We start from the raw sequence: 21,316 nt of genomic DNA, 5'->3' as shown, positions 1-21,316 counted from the left end.
TGAAACTAAAATAAAAATCTAGCCATTAACATCACAGCTGTCACTTGAAGGACAATAGTTCGTCTCAGTCGGCTACACATGTCAGTTATCAGTACAAAGTTATTCAAAACTAGAATTTACTACTAAAGAATTTTAAAAAGCTATGTAATGTCTGTGTGAAAATGTCGAAATGTCTTGTGAAATTCAGTTTATGTGTCAGACACCGTTCACACATATATATATTTGTGTGTGTGATGATAAAAGCATGAAAAACAACATAGAAGCCCATTTGGTGGGTGATTTTCCAGGAAATGAAGGACTGGTATGTGACAGACTAAACCTAATCCAGGTCTTTTTTGTTTTGGGTCAAGAGTACTCAAAAAGAAAAAAATACATAACAAACATGTGTTCTCCAACAGTGACAGCTCACTGATGGCTAACTCTACAACCACTGTACTACAATAAAATGTATTTGTGCTGAAACAACGTCTTTGCATTTCTAAACAATCTGGAATTTTATTGGGATTTTTTTCATTCAAAAAAGAAAAATAATGTCGACGTGAATGGAAGCAAAGATCGAATAAGTATGAAATATGAATACACTTAAAACTGCAACTTTGTGGACGTGAAGCCTGTTGATTTTTGCCTGCTGGATGAATGCAAAAATAGCCACATGATGCATAAAGTATCGCCGTTGGCTGCTTTTAGGCTTTAAATTGTAGGCTTGAACAGACGTTACAAAAATTACTAAAATTACCTTTGCTGATTTGAAGAATGATAATGGAAAGGAACGGGCCTCTGTGGTGATTTCTCTACACCAGAGCTGTGATTTAATGCTCTTAAGTACTGACTTGGTAAAACTCACATAATGCAAGAAATTATAGCCTGCAAGCAGCCATGTTTGCTACTTTTGGGAATCAAATTGCTCTCGGTGCAAAAGGAGCGGAAAAAAACAAGCAAATTTCTTGGCTTTTGTTCTGTTTAGTTTTTTTCATTGCTCTTTTTCAAGTTACAGTATGTGTCATTATTAATACCTAAAAAGCACAAGTGAGGTCAGAATATATGTTTGGTTTTCTTTTTGCATCATTTCCTTATGCACCAACCATTTGATAAAGTTTTGTACTTCAAACAGAGAAAATGGATACAATGTTTAGCAAGTGTACTTATATACAACCCCTCATTACGAAAGTGGGTGATTGTATTTGTTTCTTTCATTCTTTTTGCAAGTTTCTAGAAAATGCTTTGGAAATTATAGCTCAAATAAAGGTGCGCTACTTTCTATCCATTCCTTGGGACATTTAGTTTTGGATCAAGGAAGGAAAAATATCAGAGAAATGACCTCTCGGACAAGCCCAGAAGTTTCTACTGTGACAGTCTTAAGGCGCAGTGTGTGTAGCCCAGACTGACCTACAACTCCCTAAAAGTTTCATGCGCACACAATCACTCCCACTGACTTCTCTCAGTGTGACCTTCATTTGGCCAACGTCATCACTCGCCACTTTCATGTTTTCCCTCGAGATGTTTTCACTTTCTGCAGATTGTATCTGTCAAAGAATACAAGGAGACATTGGAAGACGTGACCCCAATACCTTCACCCCAGTCCCCATTGAGCTGCTATGATGTTGCTTCTGCCATTATTTCCCATTAGCCCTTGACAGCTGTGTGGTTTGTTGCAGTGAGACCCTGCAGAGATTCGGGTCAGATATCAGTTCCCCTTCACTTTGTTACCACGTTTGCTTGGCTCCATTGCCAGGCTTCGACACGCTGGCTTTTTTTTTTATTATTATTATCTGAAAATAAGGATGTCTAACCTGCATTTGGGATGCTTTGTGTAAATGCAAAAACAGAAATACAGTTTAAAAGTAGCCTAAGTATAAAAGCTTCCTTTATGCAGCCCTTTGTTAAAATAAATAAATAAAAAAGCAGGACTGACAGAAAGTACAAGAAATAGCTTTCTCCATGGTGCAAAACAGTCTGAGTGTGGAGTGATGCACACTTCTCACCCTCATTGGTCATGCAAGGTGCCACCAAAGCAATGGTAGGAGGTAAATGGACTGGAATTGGAATAGTGTTTGAATAATAATCTTATGGCATGTTTGGTTATTTGGAAACTCACCAAATAACCAAACTTAAATGTCTTTCTCCCTATAACATCATCATGCAGCTAACATTGGTATTGGAAATGATGATGTTATAGGGAGAAAGACATTTAAGTTTAGCTGACAGTGTTGTTTGTTTGTTTGATTGATTGATTTAGGCATTGACATGATATGTTGGGGTCTTATTTAATTTTGTTGCCATTCATGTCTGTTGAATGATCTTGAATCACTGTGGTCAGAAATTCAATAAAATGCAAATGTTCATAAATTGTTAGCAACCTTTGTTGTTCAAAATTTACACAGTAAAACTTTATACATGTAGTTGCACCCGTTCAAATATCTAATCAGCCAATCCGATTGGCAGGGGTTTGTTGGATTTAGTCATTTAGAAAAGGTCAGGATGACCTGCTGAAGTTCAAGCCGAGCATCAGAAAGGGGGACAAAGGTGATTTTAGTGACTTTTAACATGTTGTGTTTTTTTAGCAGTAGGCTATTCTGGGTATTATAAACTGCTGGTCTACTGGGAATTTCCCACACATCTCTAGGGTTTACAAAGGATGGGACAAAAAAGAAAAAGAAAAACATCCAATGAGCAGCTGTTCCCTGGGAGAAAAGGCTTTGTTGATGCCAGAGGTCAGCAGAGAATAGCCAGACTTCTTCGAGCTGATAGGAATTCAACTGTAACTGAAAAAACCACTCAATACAACCAAGGTATGCACAAGAGCATCTCTAAACACACAACAGGTCAAGGCTTGAAGCAGATGGGCATCAGAATACTACACATGCTGCCACTCCAGACAGCTAAAATTGGGAAATAGAAGACTAGAAAAACGTTGCCTAGGACTTGGTGTAAACAACATGAAAACATGGATCCATCCTGCCTTGTGTCAATAGTTGGTGGGGGCATCGTTCAAACACCACAGCCTGCTCTAGTTCTGTTGTCCATCTCTTAATGAGAACAGCATTAAGAGATCTCAAAGCTGGTTTCTTCAACATGGCAAGGAGTTCACTTTTGGGATGTGATAGAACAAGTGAGTTAAATCATAGATGTGCAGCCAGTAAATCTACAACTGTGTGATACTGTCATGCCAATACACACCAAAAACTGTGAGGAATGTTTCCAGCACCTTATTGAATCTCTGCCACATGAATTAATTACAAATACCGTGGTAGCATCACCTTAGTAACAATAGAGAAGCCACATTTATTTCCACAAATGTGCAGTATTTACCAAATGTGCAAACTGGAGAGAGACTCCTACAGTGTTCCTGGCTTACATTTCTCTGTCTTTCCAGCCCAGCATCCTGCTGTGTTCATTATCCATCCATTCATTGGAAAAACTGTTTCTGTCTTACATTCAGAACACTCTGAAGCCACATCTTTGCTACACAAGGATCACTTTTTCATATGTTTACCTCATCATTTAAAACTTTGACTATGTTTATTAGAACCACCCAACAGTGTGCCACTATACTGCAGATAATCTACAAAGATCATCTGCTCATGTTTAATAAAACTTTAAAAAGAAATCTCTGGATTTTGCTTTACGCTCTCATTTTCAGGTCAATGAGGTCACATTTTTTATAATAATATACAGATATATAATAGATCATTTATACCAGCTACTATAAATTAGCACCACATGGCCAAAAACGATGCTATAGACCACACAAATGTGGTTAATATTTTGCTTTTAAAGGTCTGTTCTACTCCATCTAATCTGCTGAAAAACACAAATGCAAAAGCACACAGTGACATTTTAGAGAACAGAGCTTTTAAACACGGCGATATCCTCACAGCATGAAGCATTACAAATATTTTTTTTATCCATGTTGGTAACAATTAACTTGACTGGGATCCACAGAACCCTTACCTCACCAGCCATTAATATTAACGGGTGTAATGCAGGTAGTGAAGCTTTGATTGAGGCAGATCTGGAATGGCAGATATCCTTAACATGCTGTTATAAAAGTACAGCAGAGCAAAAAAGTTTTAAGTATCCTTTGTCCTTCAGTGTACAAGCAGCTCAAATCTGAGAGGATGCTAGATGAAGGGAAAGCACACATACACAGAGCAAATAGTAGAGATAATCATGCCTGCTGCATCTAATGAACAGATATAACAAGCACTTCTCTCATTGTGTCATCTAATTTATCAGCTATTGTCCTGCGCTCCTTTTTTCTGTCAAGCTCCTTCAGGCTGATTGCAAATAAAATAGAATTAGCAATCATTTTCTTCTAACCCGATTTAATGAGCAATTTAATTTCAAGAGACCCAGATTTACTGCATGCACCGGCTTCATTCGTTTAAGTATGTATACATAATCAAACACACATGCTCAAGTATGTGGAGGAAATTTTTTTTCTTTTGTATTTCCCTCACACACACGCGCACACGCAGAAAGTGCCATCCTTTTTGGTCCAATCGATTCATTTAGTTTACCTCAATGACACCGGAGCCTGCTGGAAATATCCTGTCCTTAAAATCTTCCTTCCCCCCTCCTTAAACGTCTGCTTTGGCCCGACATGATGAATGATCGCTCGGGCCAATCAATTCTATTTAGATAAGCTCGCCTCCAGATAGGACAGGAAAAGGAAGAAGGATGGATTTTTTTGAGTTATTCAACACGGAGGCCCAAGGTTATTGTTATTTGGGATGTCCGCCAAACTGATATTTCACGGGTAGGGCGGACTTGGTAACTGTACGAGCTTGAGGAGTCTCACAAAGATGATCGAGGTGCAGAAAAATGTCGTTTGCTTTTCTGTGATAACCGGACGGCGGATCTAAAAGAATAGACTTGGTGTTGTCTTTGTCTTAACAATCTTTAATTTTCACAACTGTCCACTCTGATGTTGGCTTTCCAAAACCTTTAACCACTTTTCCAAAGTTACTGCAAAAAGTTAGGTTTTCCTGCAAATTGTTTTCCTGAGCCATTCATCGGTAGATATGCTTCATCATCATCATCATCATCATTTTACTATTGAAAACACAAACCTATGGTTCAAATGCAACCTTTGGACAGATGGCCTCACATTTCCTTCAATCAGGTTTTTTGATATGAGACAGAACTCATAGCTGAATCAGTGACTGCAAGCTGCCCAGTCCCTCAGGCAGCATTTCCCCTGTCATGCTTCATGGCCGGTGTGAGGTTCATTTCCCGAAAAGCTGTCTTTGGTAGGTGCCAAATATGCCTGCTGTTATTGTGGTCAAACAACTGTCACGAAACTGGCCAACCTTAGTTTTCTTTAAATGTTCTTTCTGGAATTCTAAAGCTTTTTCCTGGACCTGCAGCTCATGCAGGTCAAATGTATGTCAGATCTCTTTGTACCTGAAGAATCTGCAGATCCTCTGATGGCTTTTTTGTTTTCAGGCCACTCTCTGAATTCAGTGGCCTGTCTGTCCTAGAAAAGTTGTCATTACCAGACCCATTCTAATTATGTGTTTGTGAGGATTTGATTAACGTAGGGGTGTCATTGTGTTTTTATGTGACCTGAGAACACCTACACCTTTATCTTTATACACATTTGTTCTTAAAAGAATAAAAAGTTTATTCAAATAATTTGCAAAAGTACTTTATATGGCAAAAAAACATATTTCTTTACTTCCCCTTTACCCACATATATGTTAGTCTTTTATATAAGCTGTGATAATTGCTTTAAAACTGTACTTGACTGTGCACCTCCACAAAATATAGAGTTCAATGCAAAAGTTTTGAGCCATCCATTATTTCTTTATATGTTGCTAGGAACATGAAACATGGAAATACAGCATGTGAAGCAAAAACAGAGTTTGTGTTGTTCTAGTGAGCTTGAAAGTCAGTACTCTGTAACAATACTCCCACATCGCCTCAGTAATTTTGAGGTGTGGGCTCTGGAGAGGCCAGTCCACGGCTGATAGCACTTCCATTCTGGCATTATTTTACTGCATTGGGAGTGTGTTCGGGATCATTGTGATGCTGAAAAATGAAGCTGTTGCCAATCAGATGCTTTCCAGATGGTTCATAAAAAAGTTATGGTACTTTTTCTGTATTCAAAATTATTACAATTTTGAAAGATCCCAAGACCACTGGCTGAAATCCAGCTGATGACAGGGCCTCCACCATGTTTTACAGATCCATTCATCTGTCCATGATGTATCTGGGTGGATTTCAAAAACGAGCATGGATAAATGTTCATAGGTCTTCCCTTGTTAACCTGCACACCCCTGTACAGTCTCATTTATTTCAAAGTCTGAGGATATTCCAGTTATTCTAAAGATTTTAAAATAGTGAGATTAAAGTAGGCATCACTGCCTGGGGAACATTTGAATTCAAGGCCTTAAGTCAAGCTAACACACCAGATCAGCTCCATTTAAATAAAAATGGATAACAATCCAGCCTTATTCATTTACATGTGTCTGGATGATTTTACCAGATCTTCCAGCTTCACCCAGATGTAAAGACTTTCACCTAAAGTTCCTGCAAAATGACAGCGTCTGCAACAAGAACAACAGCTTTCTAAACTGGATCCGGTGTTTAATCCAAGCAAGACACTGACATATGGGCCTCAAATCAACACTTTGCCCATGAGATGTGACAGTTCAGCTACCAGCACTAAATCTCTCTCTGCTGGTATCAAGTCTTCATTGACATCTGTTAGCAAGCACAAGCTTCCTTCAGGAGTGTTACAGCTTGTGAAAGTAGCAGGGTTGGAGATGCTTAACCCAACAGCTCCACTGTGTGGCTCATTTGGAGCATTGCCTGTAAATAACTACCAGACATTTACACATTTTAATTGTGAATTACAGGCTTTTGCTTTCCCTTTATGAACTGCAGTAGAATTATGTGCAAACACAATTCAGGTTCTGCCACTGACTCAGTGCTGATTCATACTATATAATACAGGCTTTTATTTCCTTTTTTTTTTTTTTAACATGCACAGTAAAGAAGCCTGCAAAGCTGTAAATATTTTCACAGATACCATGGAAACAAATACCAATACTGGTGTTGGAGGCACACTGCCAAACACATTTCTGTGCTGTTAATAAAGTTTTAATGAAAACAATGAATTGTGCCAGGAGTCATTATTTACCTTTTGTACTTCATTAATCTGTCAACATGTCACACTCCTTAAATCAGTATGGGTGCCACTATGACTCACTATTTACTCACACGACACAGACGTGTGTTACAGACATGTAAGAAGCTCTATGTGAAGGGTTTTCAACATTTTCTTAACAGCTGATTTAGTTTCAGGGTGTGAAATCTCAGAACTATAAAACAGATTCTATGGAAAAGGCTAAAATACTGAAAACATCCTTAAGTTAAATTGTTTTTCAAATGGAAAAAATATATACATATTTCTACATACACGGGCTATGTATGTCAGTGAACATCTTGTACCAGACATATCAGTGCTTCCCTTCTATACTTGATTAATCTGAAGTTTCACAATGAAATAAATGACTCTGCAGATGCTGAATGTCACTATGCCACAGAAAGTTATAATAAATATAAACTGACTTCATAATAAAGATGTTTTTGCTGGCATAGAGAGATCGGGAAATGATTTATATATATGACCATTAAACAATCAGGAATTTTTCATCACAGCCACGATGATTGCATCCTAGATTTGCAGCTTATTTAAAGAATCACATTTATGCTACTTTCCCTTTAATGCTTCATATTACTTATTCAATTTTGAAAAAAACCCAACCTGCAATTAGCCGCTATCCTTACTCACAAATGACTACACAAACACATATGTGACACAGGAATAAGTCTTGGGATGATTATTTCTCCGGCTTTTACATCTGCCTTCGAGTTTCAAGTGAGTGACAGGAAGCGCTGACATGAAAACAATCGACACGGCGATACGAGAACATTTCATTGCAGCATTTTGCTCTGTGGAAGCTCACTGACTGTCAAAGCGAACGCAAGTGAAGAGTAGCAAATGATATCTGAAAGAGGATAATGAGCGCTTGCTGCTTCATCGGCTGTGTGCAGAAAAACTCAAAGAAGGCAAAGTTAAAGGTGAGCCAACACGCAGGGTTGAAAAAAAAAAAAAGGAATACAATATATTCAAGAGGGTAAAGGAGGAAAAAAAATTACTATTCTCTGCTGTATCAAACTGAGGCAAAATGAGACCGAGGAACTGTTAGGGAACAGCTTTTGATTCTTGAGAACAAAGCTGGACCTTTTGCACTTTCCTCATCATCACTAATTAAACAAACGTTAGTGTGTGTTTGTGTGTGTTGCATTATGTGCAAAAAGGGAGATTACTGCAAGCATAACGTAGGAATAGATGTGCAAAATGAAGGAAATTCAGTTTTAAGCAGGAAGGAAAACAGTATTTTAATGTCCACAGATGAATTCATAACTTATCATAAACAAGATGTTTCAATACAAGACTTGGTGACACAATTAAATAAGAAAGGGAGGAGATAAGAATGTTATCTAATAATCAGCTGCACAATTTAACAATTTCTTGATCACTAATTTGCAATCAGAAATTAGTTTTTGATGGGATTCACATTACTTATATCACACAGATGTTCGTGTGCCTGGTGGGAGCACATGAGCGGGTCCTCTATCCTCACTGACGGTCTTCTCAGAAGTTGTATGGACAGACACTTTGACGTAGTCACCACCTCCATCATTCCTTTGCCCTTTGCTTGAAAGCAGTGCCTGCTCCTCTGCATCCTTGTCGGGGTTGGGGGGGGCAGTAATCTGTCTGTTCCCTCTCGCCACAGTCGACTCTATGTGTTCTGACGCAGGGTTCCCGGTCTCCCCGGTCTCCTCTACCACCGCCCGGCAGTTTAGGATGAGTGGCGGCAAAGGCACGCTGCGGGCCAGCTCCTCGATGTGACGGGCAAACTCCATAGTTTTGAACTGCGTGACCTTGGCGAGCTCCACCGTCTTGGCTGAAGTGACAATGGGGATGCTCTTGGCAACCTCGAATGCCTTCTGCAGCTTCTCTGTGCCCTCTGTCCGGAAGAACTCATTGATGACCCTCTCCATCTCCTTGAGGTGGCTGCTGACCATGCACAGGCGGGCCACGTTGAGGATCATGGTGATGGTGAAGGCCACCAGGCACACAACGACGAAATGCAGCCCCAAGCCACTGTCAGAGTAGGCAACGCGAAGAGTCACCGTGTAGTTTTGGGTGCCGCCGCTGGCGCTCGAGGCAACGCAGGTGTAGCTGCCGCGGTCCTCAAACAAGACCTCGGTGATGTTCAGGATGCCTTCCTCTTGAATCTGCCACCTTCCACCTGCGGCAATAACGCACAACATATTTTTACTTTTACCACAAAGTTTCTCATTAAAACGTTCAAATCTCCTTCATCTCCTTAATCAGCAGCATTACCTAAGGCAATTTGTCAAAGACAAGAAATAGAAGGCAGTCATTCTTTTTCTCCAAACTCTAATCAGTACACATCTCTGTCACCTGCTGACAAATAGTTCAGCAAGTCAACCAGAATGACAATTTCTGGATTTCTTTAGTATTTGAAAATTAAAATACCTACAGAGACCTTTTGGTGACATGGTAACAAGTGTACAAATACAGAAGGTGGTTTTATTCAATGCCAGTGTCCTGGGTCTACAATTATTTAAATACAACATCGTGTAACACATTATAGCACATCGGGATGTTATGTTAAAATTCATGGAAGTCCAATTATTAAAATGGCAGCACCAGTTAGGTTTGCAAAGTTACATATGAACAGACTCAAAGACTTCGGGAACAATGTCCTTTAGACAGACAAGGCCAACGTGGATGTGTTTGGCAATAATACCCAGCATCATGTTTGTGCTGATAAGCTGTATTTGATTTTTGTTAAACACCTCACACTAACTGTTTGCTAAAGGCCAACTGTTTGACAGCTAAAACTAGGCCAAAACTGGCTCATGCAACAGGACAATGATCCTAAGCACAGCAGCAAATCCACAAGTTGCACAGGCCCAGCCAAAGTCCGGACCTCAACCGGACTAAACTGCTATGAACGGACCTTCAATTTATTTCTGTTAAAGGTGGTTCAGCAAACTACTGAATCATGAGATGTACTTAATTCATCACACACTGCTTCTGCAGTTTGTGTTAGATAAATAATGATGCAGTGTGTCACATAGTGTAGGCCAGCAGGGGGTTTTCTACGGAAGAGGATTAGGGCCACTAAGTGGGTACGTCTTTTTTTTTTCTTCTTTTCCTGAATTCTGAGAAAAAAGTCAGAATTCTGACTTTAATCTCAGATTTTTTTTCCAGTGGCCCTAATCCTCTTCCGTAGTTTTCAGTGTCTGAACACACAAAATTTTATATATGAAATGAAGCATACTTCCTTTTTCCACATACTGTTTGTGACTAAAGTATTATTCATGGTAAAAACAGTAACAATGATTGACTAAGTGATTGATATGCTGGTTGAAAGGCAGTGCTTATGTGCCTTACTTTACATAAAACCTTTTTGTCACTTTCAGAATTAAATGCCACTGAAATATCAGCACGAGCACTAACTCTGAAAGTATGTTTTTCAGTTCATTTGATTGCTTTCAGATAAAAAAAAAGCCATGCAGGACGAAAAGAACTCGAAGCTGATCAAAATCTCGCTGCTTCATTTCCTCGTCCTACCTGCGTCGTCACCCTGCAGGGGTCCTTTAGAGTTGTACCAGCTGATGTTATCATAGGTCCCGGTCACGTTACACGTAATCAGCATGCTCGACCCCTCCTTCACCACGATGGGTGGGATGCTAGCCCGCTGCATTGAGGTCACCACCTCTGACCCATTGTGAGCTCCACCTGCTTTCCAGCAATTGAGCAGTAAGAATGTGGCGAGCCAGTGAGAGAGGTGAGGATTATGAGGCAAAAACATGTTGAAAAGAGCCACAGGTTCAGCTCACATTGGGACGAGACAAACCTGCAAAACAGGAAAAGTCAACGGTCAAATCTGATGTAGCGTCATATGACAACAGGCCCTTAGCTCTTTAGTGTCTTTATAATATGTACGTCTGCATTTCACAAATTTGAATGTTTAGTATATTAGTATTTTATGCAGTAATCATCAGGACATAAAACCTTTACAGGACAATTTTAATTAAAAGGAAATCACTTGAGTTTAAATGTTGTGTTTAAGCTCTTCTTCCAGTGAGGTTTTTTTTTTTTTTGCTTGTTTGTTTGTTTTTTAATCTTTTTTTTTTCAGAGCACTTTGTTGAATTCTTGATCTCATTTTTCTCCATGTCCCAACATTTAAGTTACAAAATCATCACCCTTTTATTTGAATAACATTATAATTTTGCTCTGAAGTCACTTTTAGCTCATTTTTTTAATCTATCTTTTCTGAACCCTGTGTAAGTGTACTGAAAAGAAATCTCGGTTATAACATTAAGTATACGGCGAACGGGACAGGCGTGAGGCACATTTACAGTGATGCTTAATGAGTGCGCTAAACTAACAATTCAGAATAAATTATCGGAAAAGTGGGCAATTCCTTAATTCGTTTACAGACTGAAAGTATCAGTAAAAGGTACTGTGGTGCTATAATACACCGAGTTTTAAACAGAAATATAACATAGGTCAGACACAGCTTGATTAAATAACAAACTGGTTCTTGTTACCGCACTAGCGTCCCAGGCACGATAATGGTTTTCGAACTAAAACCATTCAAATTCCCACCTGTTGCCCACAGAAACCAAGGCAGCCAAATCCACCATCAGCAAGTGGCAAAAAACATCAGATATGTATAGGATTCAGTACCACGTACGAAAGTGACCCAGTTCGGATGTCGGATTTGTGCTGTTCACACCGTCATACCATGATCGGATATGGGTCGCATAGGGTCAAAAAAGTCGGATTTGATGCGCTTTCGCCTGCAGTGTGAAGTTTTACAATTATTTTAGTAATTTACCTTGAGTGTGCCAGCCAAGGAAGCACAATCCATCCGATCCATTCACTTCCTAGTACAGGTATGAGTGAATGGGCGTGGTTTTCTGTCAACTCTTCCATGCAGGTAGGTGAGATCACGTCACTGTCGCCTATTTATTTATTTTACATTTTTACACGATTTATAAGAAATAATCTAAGTCAAACAGTTTATGTACTGAACGTTTTGTTATTTATTCAATGATTCATTAGCAGTTTTTATCTTTAATCGTGTTTCTCTATTTTTTTTCAATAAGTAATAACAAGGGATTTAATAGTCATTTGTATTTGTATATTGTTGTTAGAATTAAACATTATTATTATTATTATTATTATTATTATTATTATTATTATTATTATTATTATTATTATTATTATTATTATTATTATTAAAGTAGCAATACATTAACTAAGCGCATTTTATTTTGACGTTTCCGGAAGTCTTGTTTTCTTTTTTTAATCCAGGACGACAGACCCCCCTAATGGGACTGATTCATTTCAAAATAATATTGCAAAAACTGAACCCTAAACTACTAACCTAACTTTTCGGTTCGAGTTTGTACTTTTTGTAAATTAAACTTTGAGCACATTTGTTTTTTTCTCTTCTATAAAGATTAATACGTTTGACGTTACAGTCAATTTGTGAGCATCAATGTGCTACATACTTTTATTTTGAAGAGAATAACAGGAATTCGTGTTTTTCATTGTGACTAACAGCTAGACTTTGAAAACAAAATATGACGTGGCTAATCCGGGTGGAAAAACCACAGCACGAAAATCTGAGCCATTAAAGTGTTTGTCAGAAAACTAGAAGTTGCTAAAGGTGTAGATACTAAAGTGCAAACCGAAACAATAAAAGGCGGATCTTATTTTTAATTTGGAAGCGGAAACTACTACAACTATTAGCTGATTGAGCTAACGTCACCTGCTAACATTACGACTTTGACAGCTGAGCAGGAGAAAAGGTGAGTTAATAGCAAGGAACTTAAGTTAGCTTGTTTTTTCTCATTAAATTATTAGTTTATTATAGTTGAACCAGCAGTCGATGCTAGAAAAACAGCTGACGCTCGTGTAAAGGATACTTGCAAGACACGAACTCGATGTTCTCCTAAACTGTTAGCAAGCGTTTTGAAAGGGAGAACTTAACAGTAAATCCAGTAAACATCCAGTACGTATTGATCCCAGCGCTAAACTATTACCACGGACTACAAGAAAACGTGACACACACATTTTTATGGATTATCTTTATACTTGTACAAACTCCTACTTTTTCTTCTGTGTGATGATTGTTTTCTTTGTCACTTTGGACTTTCTATGTACTTAAATATGATTCAGCATCACTACCTCCAGCTCCCATGGATAGCTAAAAGCAATGCAAAGTCGGATTAATGCATTAATCTCATATTGTAAGAATAATTAGATTTGTCCTGACAGCTCCACGATTTAACGCTTGGAGATGTGAAAAGCTTCTGCTTCAAACCCATAAGAAAATACATCTCCTTAGAGTTGGTTAAAGCCTTGGTTAAGGGCCAAGCTAAAGAAACATTTAGTGCACCTCGTTTTTATGAGTAGAACAGCTTATGAACAGAGCAGTATGTAGTGTTTCTTCCTCTTGTGAAGCCCCGGTCAAAATATTTCTGTTTTTATGAAAAGACGCAGAGATTCCCTCACAAGTTTGATTTACTGGAGTCACTGTTACAAGACTAAGTCTTTTGAAATTAGTGATTATCTCCCTGACATTAGAATGTATCACCCCCCCCCCCCCCCCCCCCCCCCCTAAAACAGTTAATTTCATATAAAAGGTCTCTTTTTTTTCTACCTTTCTTTTCTTTTTTCATTTCTTTTGTACGTACATTTTGATAAAATCCTGATTTTGAAGCTGTGATTTTGTTGAAATGTTTCGATTGCAGATCTTATCCAAGTTTAAGTGTCGTTGGGTTTTTTGTTTTGTTTTTTTCTTTTTAACTGTAAAAACTTATAAAGTTATAAATGTACTTATAAAGTTATGAAGGTTTAAAAATTCTGAAAAAGTAACACAAATTGAAATCCCAGCCCATGTACATCAAGGGACTTTTAATTTGAAAATATTCATAATATGAAGGTAAAATTTTCAGTACTTTTTTAATGTGTGTTAGTGTGGAAAAAAAAAAAAGGAACCCGGACTCCTCTGGGAGGTGAACTGAATTTACTCATGATTGAAACTGAATACTACTACTGCTATCACTACTACTACTATTAATAATGATAATAATAATAATAATAATTAAACAAAAAAATTAAACTCACAAGTGAAGTTGACTGACTCAGTTGAAAGGTCGACTGACACGTGATGAGGTGAGAAGTGCACAAGAGAGTTAACTACAAACCAGTACCTGGCATTTCCGCTACTATCCAAAGCAACAAGCAAATCATTTTGTTTATTGCCAGAGTTTATGCAGTGCCTTTTTTTCCTCCTCTTTCTTTCCAGGTATGCACTGAGACATTTGGTAACATGTCAGACAGTGAAGCTTCTTGTGCAGCAGCCAAGGGTGCAGAGGCAGCGCCGGAAAAGCAGAATGTCTCTCCCGCTCGAACCCCTGACAGCTCCTCTCCATCCACACCTGACATCTCCACTGATGTAGCTCCGACGAGAAAAGCCAGGAGGAGGCCAGAAACCCAGCCTGCGGCCAAAGTTCAGGAGACTCCAAAAGAGGATGAGCAGCCAGCAGAGGTAGTAGAAATTGAAGTACTGCTCATACTCGAAGAACTAAAGATGATTGCAAAAAGAGAAGAGCTGAAGCCATAATTTCCATCATGACTTCTTTTTCATCCTGCAACATATCATGTCACATAAACATCTTCAAAAGAAGCTTGTGTGTTTGGTCGTTGACACTGTAAAGCTATCTCACAGGGAAGTGTGATACCTGATGAGCGTGGGTGCAATAACACTTTCACATGAGATTCTTAATGACCCTGCTGATGTGCGATGTCATCTAATTATCTATTGGATGATTTAACAACCTAATGGGCTTAGACTAAATGGTCTGATGTGTTGGATAGTTATTCTTGTGTGAAATGTGAGTTTTAAACAAGCTGCGTTTGTCATAATCTTTAATGGTTTTCTGTGAAACCACTAAAAGGCACTTGTTGAAGTCATCTTTCTGTTTTACTCATTCACAACATCTGTTTTGTGTCTTTTCTTCTTTCTCCTTCTGTCCTCATTCTCAGACATCCAATCAGTCGACCGTGTCTCAGGGTGGCTGGGGTTACTGGGGCAGCTGGGGCAAATCCATCTTATCCACAGCAACAGCTACTGTGACCACTGTGGGTGAGTATCCAACACATCACTCAGTCTTTACAAGTACACAGTTGGCTCCTCTGAAAAATAGTACAACACCAAGTCATTTGTTGTTTAAACGTAGTCTTGCTTTGGCCTTTTTCATTCTGTTACTGTTAAAGCTTCTCTGCTATATGTACTGATGTCTTCTGTCTGTTTAGGCCAAGGTATCACTCAGGTGATCGAGAAGGCTGAGACATCACTGGGAATCCCCAGTCCAACCGAACTGTCAGCTCAGGTGGAGGAAGAAGAGAAACAGAAGGGTAAGGCCGCATTATTGTGAATATGAAAAATGTTTGTTAGAACCTGGAGGATCAATAAAGCCAGGCTCTCCAGTCAAGATGATCAAGATGTATCAAAACACTTTAATGGGCACATTTGATTTGACTTTTCATCTGCTGCTAATGAACCAATCAGATGTTGATCACTTCAGTCAGAGAGGACTGGCTGATGGAGATCTGCCAAGAATTCAAAATTAATATAAAAGCAAAATGCAACACCGGTACTTCAGATAAGACGGGAGCTGGCAGAGTGTGGCAGAAAATTGTTGATCCTGTAGATTGCTAAGTGGATATATTTGCTTTAGTACTCCGTTTCTGATGTTACAGCAGCAAATTAATAGAGTTTTACTTTCATTTTGATTTAAACATCTTTAGGCTACTGAGTTCCTTCAAGTCCCATAGCTTTGTGAAGGAAAGATTTGTCCAAATGAAAATGAAATTAATTGAATTGACCCATTTAAATTATTATTTTTTTCTCTCGTGTAATCCTTGGACATTGATTTTTATGTCGTTAGTGTCTTCTCCTGTAGATGGCACCAGCATGGAGCCCGACAAAGCAGTAGATGAATCGTCAGCAGTGGGAAGTGCGATGGGAATGTTGTCGTCACTCAGTAGCGTCGTCCAGAGCACGGTAAGCTGATGCTTAAAACTAGAGAGCACTTGTGTGTTGGTGCGACTGTTCTCACTTGACAAAAGTTAGGAATTTATTTTAGCTCATATTTTAAAGAAAAGTTTAAACTGGGCTTCCTCACAGGGTAAGACCGTGATAACAGGAGGTCTAGATGCTCTTGAGTTCATTGGGAAGAAGACGATGGACGTGATAGCAGAAGGTGATCCTGGCTTTAAAAAGACCAAAGGACTGATGAGACGGAACGCCACTCTCTCTCAGGTAGGTAGTAAATACAAAACCAAGCTAAAATCCTAAAATCTCACTCAAACTTAATGGACAAGAGGGAACATATATATATGAAGACTTTAAAGCTTAGTGGATGACATAGATTTCTGGAGCCGTGTCCCTTATCATGTGTCACACTCTCTCAACTCTGTCACTCTTTGTTTCTCAGGTGCTGAGGGAGGCGAAGGAGCGAGAGGAGCTGCAGTCAGCAGACAAAGACTCGGCAAATTCAGACAAGAAGGTGGTCGCTCACTACGGGATGCTGTTTGATGAATTTCAGGGTCTGTCACACCTTGAAGCTCTGGAGATTCTATCTCGAGAGAGTGAGTCAAAGGTACAATGAAAGTCTCTGCCAAAATATCACTTCTGCTGTAGCTAAAAACATACAAAGACACTGTTTCTATGCTTTACATTTCTGGGGAATCTAGTAAAGTATTTTCTCTTGTGTGTGCTGTAGGTGAAGTCGGTGCTCTTGACTCTATCAGGAGACGAGCTGGTTGAGCTCAGAGATGAGCTCGACCAAATCAAAAGCTCCTTCTCCCTGGTGGAGTTCGATGATGAGGAAGTTGATGAGAGTAAAGGTAATGTCTTTTAAATCGGCTATAAAAGTTTCACAGCTGCAAGAAGAACCTGAAATAAATGATGGTGCATTTCTAATTGCAGATGAAGACGGATTAGAGTTTGAGAGGGAGTTAAAGGAGGCCATGGAGGGCCTCAGTGTTTCTGCAACTGCAGACAAACTGAGCAAGGTACAGCTCAAACAATTCACTGTGCAGAATCATATTCCTGCCAGTTTCTGACTCATTATTCGAAATGTTACAAGGACCTTAACTTGTCTCCCTTGTCGTTAATTTGATGGGAAAAGTAACAGAAATATGTCAGATACACTCATAGCTTTTAAATCTATTAGACTGGTCTCTTTCTGATTTACAGTAACTGCTAATTCTCAACTCGCCAATTTCCTGTTAAAGTATGATTGCTAACATCCAACAGGCCTGTAAGAGCTCCGCCAGCCTGATTAGTGAGCTGACCAAACAGCATGTGGAAACAGATGTAAATGAGGAGGATGTGAAGAAGCATAGTGTGGAGGTATGTCTTACTGACATCATCAACATATATATATTTTTTCAGTGTCCAACATTGCAAGTATTGGATGTTTGAGGGTAATACTTGACTGCAGGATTTGACCAAGTAGCAATGGTGTGTGTGTTGAATCTTGTCAGGAGGTTCATGCTGCAGCTATCAGGAGTCTGGCCGAGCTGACGGCCAGATCCATCGAGCTTTTCCACAAACTGGCTGAGATGATCCTTTTCTCCAATGGCAGTGCAGAGGCCAGCGTCCTGTCACAGTAAGACAGCATGAGCGGGGGACTCAGGGGTGGGGATATTTCACTTTTTCTGTGCACTTTAATTAACTGTATACCTTTTGTCATGCTGTCTGTTCTCAGGTTAACTGTTGTCCTGTGTAAAGAAATCTCACTGCTGTCCAAGAAGTTTACTTCCTGCCTGACAGCAGCAGGGGTAAGTTTCAAGATCCTATCCATCTGTTTTAACGTCAGGGCGTCACTGATACCTGATGCTTGTAAAGCATTTGTCCCACCACACTTCGATTTTCATATTTACTATGTAAATTTAAAGTCTTAAAAGTAACAGATGTTTTATTTTCCACTGATGTCATTTATTGTTAATCTGACCTCCACTTGTTTATTATTTCTTCATATTATCACACTGTTGATAAGGAATCATAGTAAGCAGTTCAGCTGATGTCTCACAGTTATTATATTATAAATATCATTTTAGAAGGAGATCTGCATTAGCCACAAACTTCATCATTTTGTTTCCATCCACATTTTTCTGTTTTTATGTCAAACCCTAATTTATGCTTCTCTTTGCAGTGTTTTCTCTTCCAAACCACTAATTCTTTGTTTCACAGAGAGATCATTTTAATTTAATTTTTTTCTGTTTTACAGTCAAACGAGAAGGGAGAAGTCCTCAACCCCCTGATAACAGGAGTATTTTTAGAGGTTTGTCATATTACTGCAGCCAACATATGTTCATTAATGAATTGTCCAAAATGTTTTTGTTTTTCGAATACATACAACACACCAGGGGTTCTGGCACTGTCTACTTTATAGAGATCCTCATCTTTTGGGATTCTTCGCAGTTCAGTATGTCAGTTAAAGGTCCGTTCGTGTAAAACAAGAAGCGTTCTCGTCTTTCCTTTTAAATTTGATTTGGTGTCCCACAGGGGTCAATTCTCGAACCTTCTTCATTTAGTCTGTATTTCCTTAGTTGTGTTGTCTGTAAAATTCCTGATGACTTACTTTAGATGTCTGATTTTTCCAGCCAGTAGGGTTCTGGAGAAACCTCAATATAATCATTTCCTGTAATTTAAAACTAAGAAGTCGTATCAGCTCATTGCTTCAGCAGAAGAACAGAACAGAATCAGTTATCTGACTGTCGTTGTTACTTAATTGCAAGAAAAGTATATCAAAAATATTTACTATAGCTAAAATAAACAAAACAATTTATTTATCTGCTGCTCAGAGCACTTTAACTTTTGGTTGTCTTGACAAGGACTGTGCTACAATGATATTAGAGTAAATTAAGACTTTTGTCAAAGAAATATTATTTCAGCTCATGACTGAAACATGACTAGATGTCAGGAGAAGATTTACAGCTATTCAACACGAAAGCTACGTTCTAATAGTCAGAGAAAACTGTGCTGAGACTTGATTTTATGGTGTTTTATACAAAGTGTGACCAAAAGCAAAAGCTGATTTAAAATTGGTTGGCTAGTTCCTCCACACCACTTCATCCTGCTTCATCTCTGCTTGTAGAAGTTTGAGTTTTAAAACCCCATATAGATTAACAGACATTAGTATGGACATTTGGAGATTGATATTTCATACTAACGTGTTCTTTGTTTTTTAAATCCCACACAGGCATCCAACAGTGCATCTTACATCCAGGATGCCTTCCAGCTCCTTATGCCAATACTGGAGATATCTCACATCGAGAGGAGAGTTCAGCTTACGCAGCAGTGACCCGCTAACCTGACCTCTGCACTCCACTACAGCCACTAAGCTGGGGCTCAGAGTCTCAGCAGAGAACTGACATATCTTTAAAATGTTTAAGTTGTCTGGTTTTTCAGCTCAAGACAAAATCTACTTTGAGATTAGGAGAGAAAATGTTTTCTTGTCAAACAGTGTTACCTTTCTGCGCATTGCTGGTTTATTTGGACTGTATGTTATATGAAGTCATTGGTGTACAGAAGAAGAAGAACAGTGTGGATTTATAATGAACGCAGAACAATTTTTACTTTCATTGCACAAAATACACTACCTTTTCTTGGGTGTTATTCATTCACTTAGTTCAGGCATCTCATACAGGATACCAACCAGTGATAACTTGTTTCCAAAAGAACATCTTAACAAAATAAATGGTAAGATGTAGACATGAGGCTTCACTCTTACTGCAAAGCAAATCATTGCTGGTCCTGGAGCAGCTGGACTCTAAGTGTGTTTGCTAAAATCTTCAAGACACAATAATTTTAGTTTTTGGCAACTTGTCCTTAAATCAGGGGCAGACTGAATGTGATAAGCCTACAGTTCTGTTGCTTTTTGGCTAACTGAAGGATGATATTTGGAGTTTTCTTTCCCTTTGTTTTAAACCCACATCCTTCTAGGTTTACATCCAATATCAATTTTAAATTTTGCACCATCGCATGTCAGCACTCGTTCTAGCCAACGTCTCTTTTTCTCTATAGACAGCCTCAGATTTAAAGAAGACTTTGAGCCAACATTTCTTTTACGACTGCACCACTTTTACTAGATTTGATAGAAAAGTCGTGGAGCATTTAAAAAAAAAAAAAAGACCAACAAGCTGGTCACATAGCTTCAATAGTTTACATTAATGCCCTTGCATTCTGTAAGAGCATTTTAAATAAACCTTTAAGAAATCGTCTAAATGTTTAAGCGATGCTGAGTTGAGATTCAGAGTTGCAGTTTGTTTAGGAGAAATAGAATAATAAATCTTGAAAGGGACGTATTATTTTCATTTCCTGCTCTATACTTTTGGTCTCTTTTTAAGCAGCTTTGTTCACAAATTCAAAATGAACCTCATTTTTCTTATACTGTACAGTTTATCATTTAACTTGAAACTCCCGTTGAACCAACTTTATATTGATTGGTTACCTCTTGTACAAAAATGTACAAGCTCAAATGTTGACAATCAAAAAAGTTTGAACATCCTGTCCTGCCACAGCTTATAATTTACTCCATGTCTGCTTTGTCCTTACTGTCCATCCCCAAAGCCTGTAGGTACCATGTAGAAAACCATTGTTTCATCAATTTTTCCATCAATGAAATAAAAAAGCAGTGCACAGCAAAATAAAACTCATTAGTGAGGTATACAAACATGATGATTGTAAGTGTCAGTGTTATAAGCCTGCTTTCCCCTTTTGTCATCTATCCAACATGAAAACTTCTGTCTGCCAAGAAGATAGAGGACTGCTAACAGCTGAGTGTTGTGGGCATGTAAATTTATGGTTTCGGAGTAATATGGAGCAATATACTGTACGCTATGGCATATTACTGAGATGAGATTCAAATAAATGTGCTTCCTTCAAGCTTTTTGTGTTTAAATTGCAGGGTTACATGTTGTCAGTGGTTTTTGACTTTTTGTGTGCGCACATACTTTCTTTGGCTTCTCGTGACTAAATTAATCTCGTGACAGAATCCTTGGTCTGATGAGAAACCAGACATGTTTTTTGTTAATCCTTTATAGAAATTATCATTTCAATTTTTCAGTCTGGCTAATTGACTGTTTTCACTGTGGTTGTGTCTTTGGTA

General features: G+C 38.6%; 2 protein-coding genes across 3 annotated transcripts; one reads left to right on the top strand and one right to left on the bottom strand.

Moving 5' to 3' along the window:
- Positions 1–7,687: 7,687 nt before the first annotated feature.
- On the bottom strand, positions 7,688–12,062 carry LOC309715995 (microfibrillar-associated protein 3-like). The gene is made up of 3 exons (XM_082549539.1): positions 11,959–12,062; positions 10,685–10,970; positions 7,688–9,329 (listed from the first exon to the last, which is right to left on the bottom strand). Exons 2-3 carry the CDS (start codon positions 10,923–10,925, stop codon positions 8,602–8,604), a joined length of 969 nt encoding a protein of 322 aa, XP_082405665.1. The 5' UTR covers positions 10,926–10,970; positions 11,959–12,062; the 3' UTR covers positions 7,688–8,601.
- Positions 12,063–12,669: 607 nt separating this feature from the next.
- Positions 12,670–21,093, top strand: fam114a2 (family with sequence similarity 114 member A2). Of its 2 annotated transcripts, none has more exons than XM_082549912.1 (14): positions 12,670–12,937; positions 14,440–14,682; positions 15,180–15,279; positions 15,450–15,551; positions 16,100–16,200; positions 16,324–16,458; positions 16,634–16,798; positions 16,922–17,045; positions 17,128–17,213; positions 17,458–17,553; positions 17,688–17,812; positions 17,912–17,984; positions 18,434–18,487; positions 19,409–21,093. In XM_082549912.1, exons 2-14 carry the CDS (start codon positions 14,464–14,466, stop codon positions 19,508–19,510), a joined length of 1,482 nt encoding a protein of 493 aa, XP_082406038.1. In that variant the 5' UTR covers positions 12,670–12,937; positions 14,440–14,463; the 3' UTR covers positions 19,511–21,093. The 2 variants fall into 2 exon arrangements, with proteins under 2 accessions (XP_082406038.1, XP_082406037.1); XM_082549911.1 differs by having other exon boundaries at positions 16,085–16,200.
- Positions 21,094–21,316: the final 223 nt, after the last annotated feature.

Source organism: Aulonocara stuartgranti, assembly GCF_965226115.1.
Source record: "Aulonocara stuartgranti genome assembly, chromosome: 10".
Classification (NCBI taxonomy): Eukaryota; Metazoa; Chordata; class Actinopteri; order Cichliformes; family Cichlidae; genus Aulonocara; species Aulonocara stuartgranti.
The sequence above is the reverse complement of the archived record's forward strand: the minus strand, read 5'-3'. Positions and strand labels throughout refer to the sequence as shown.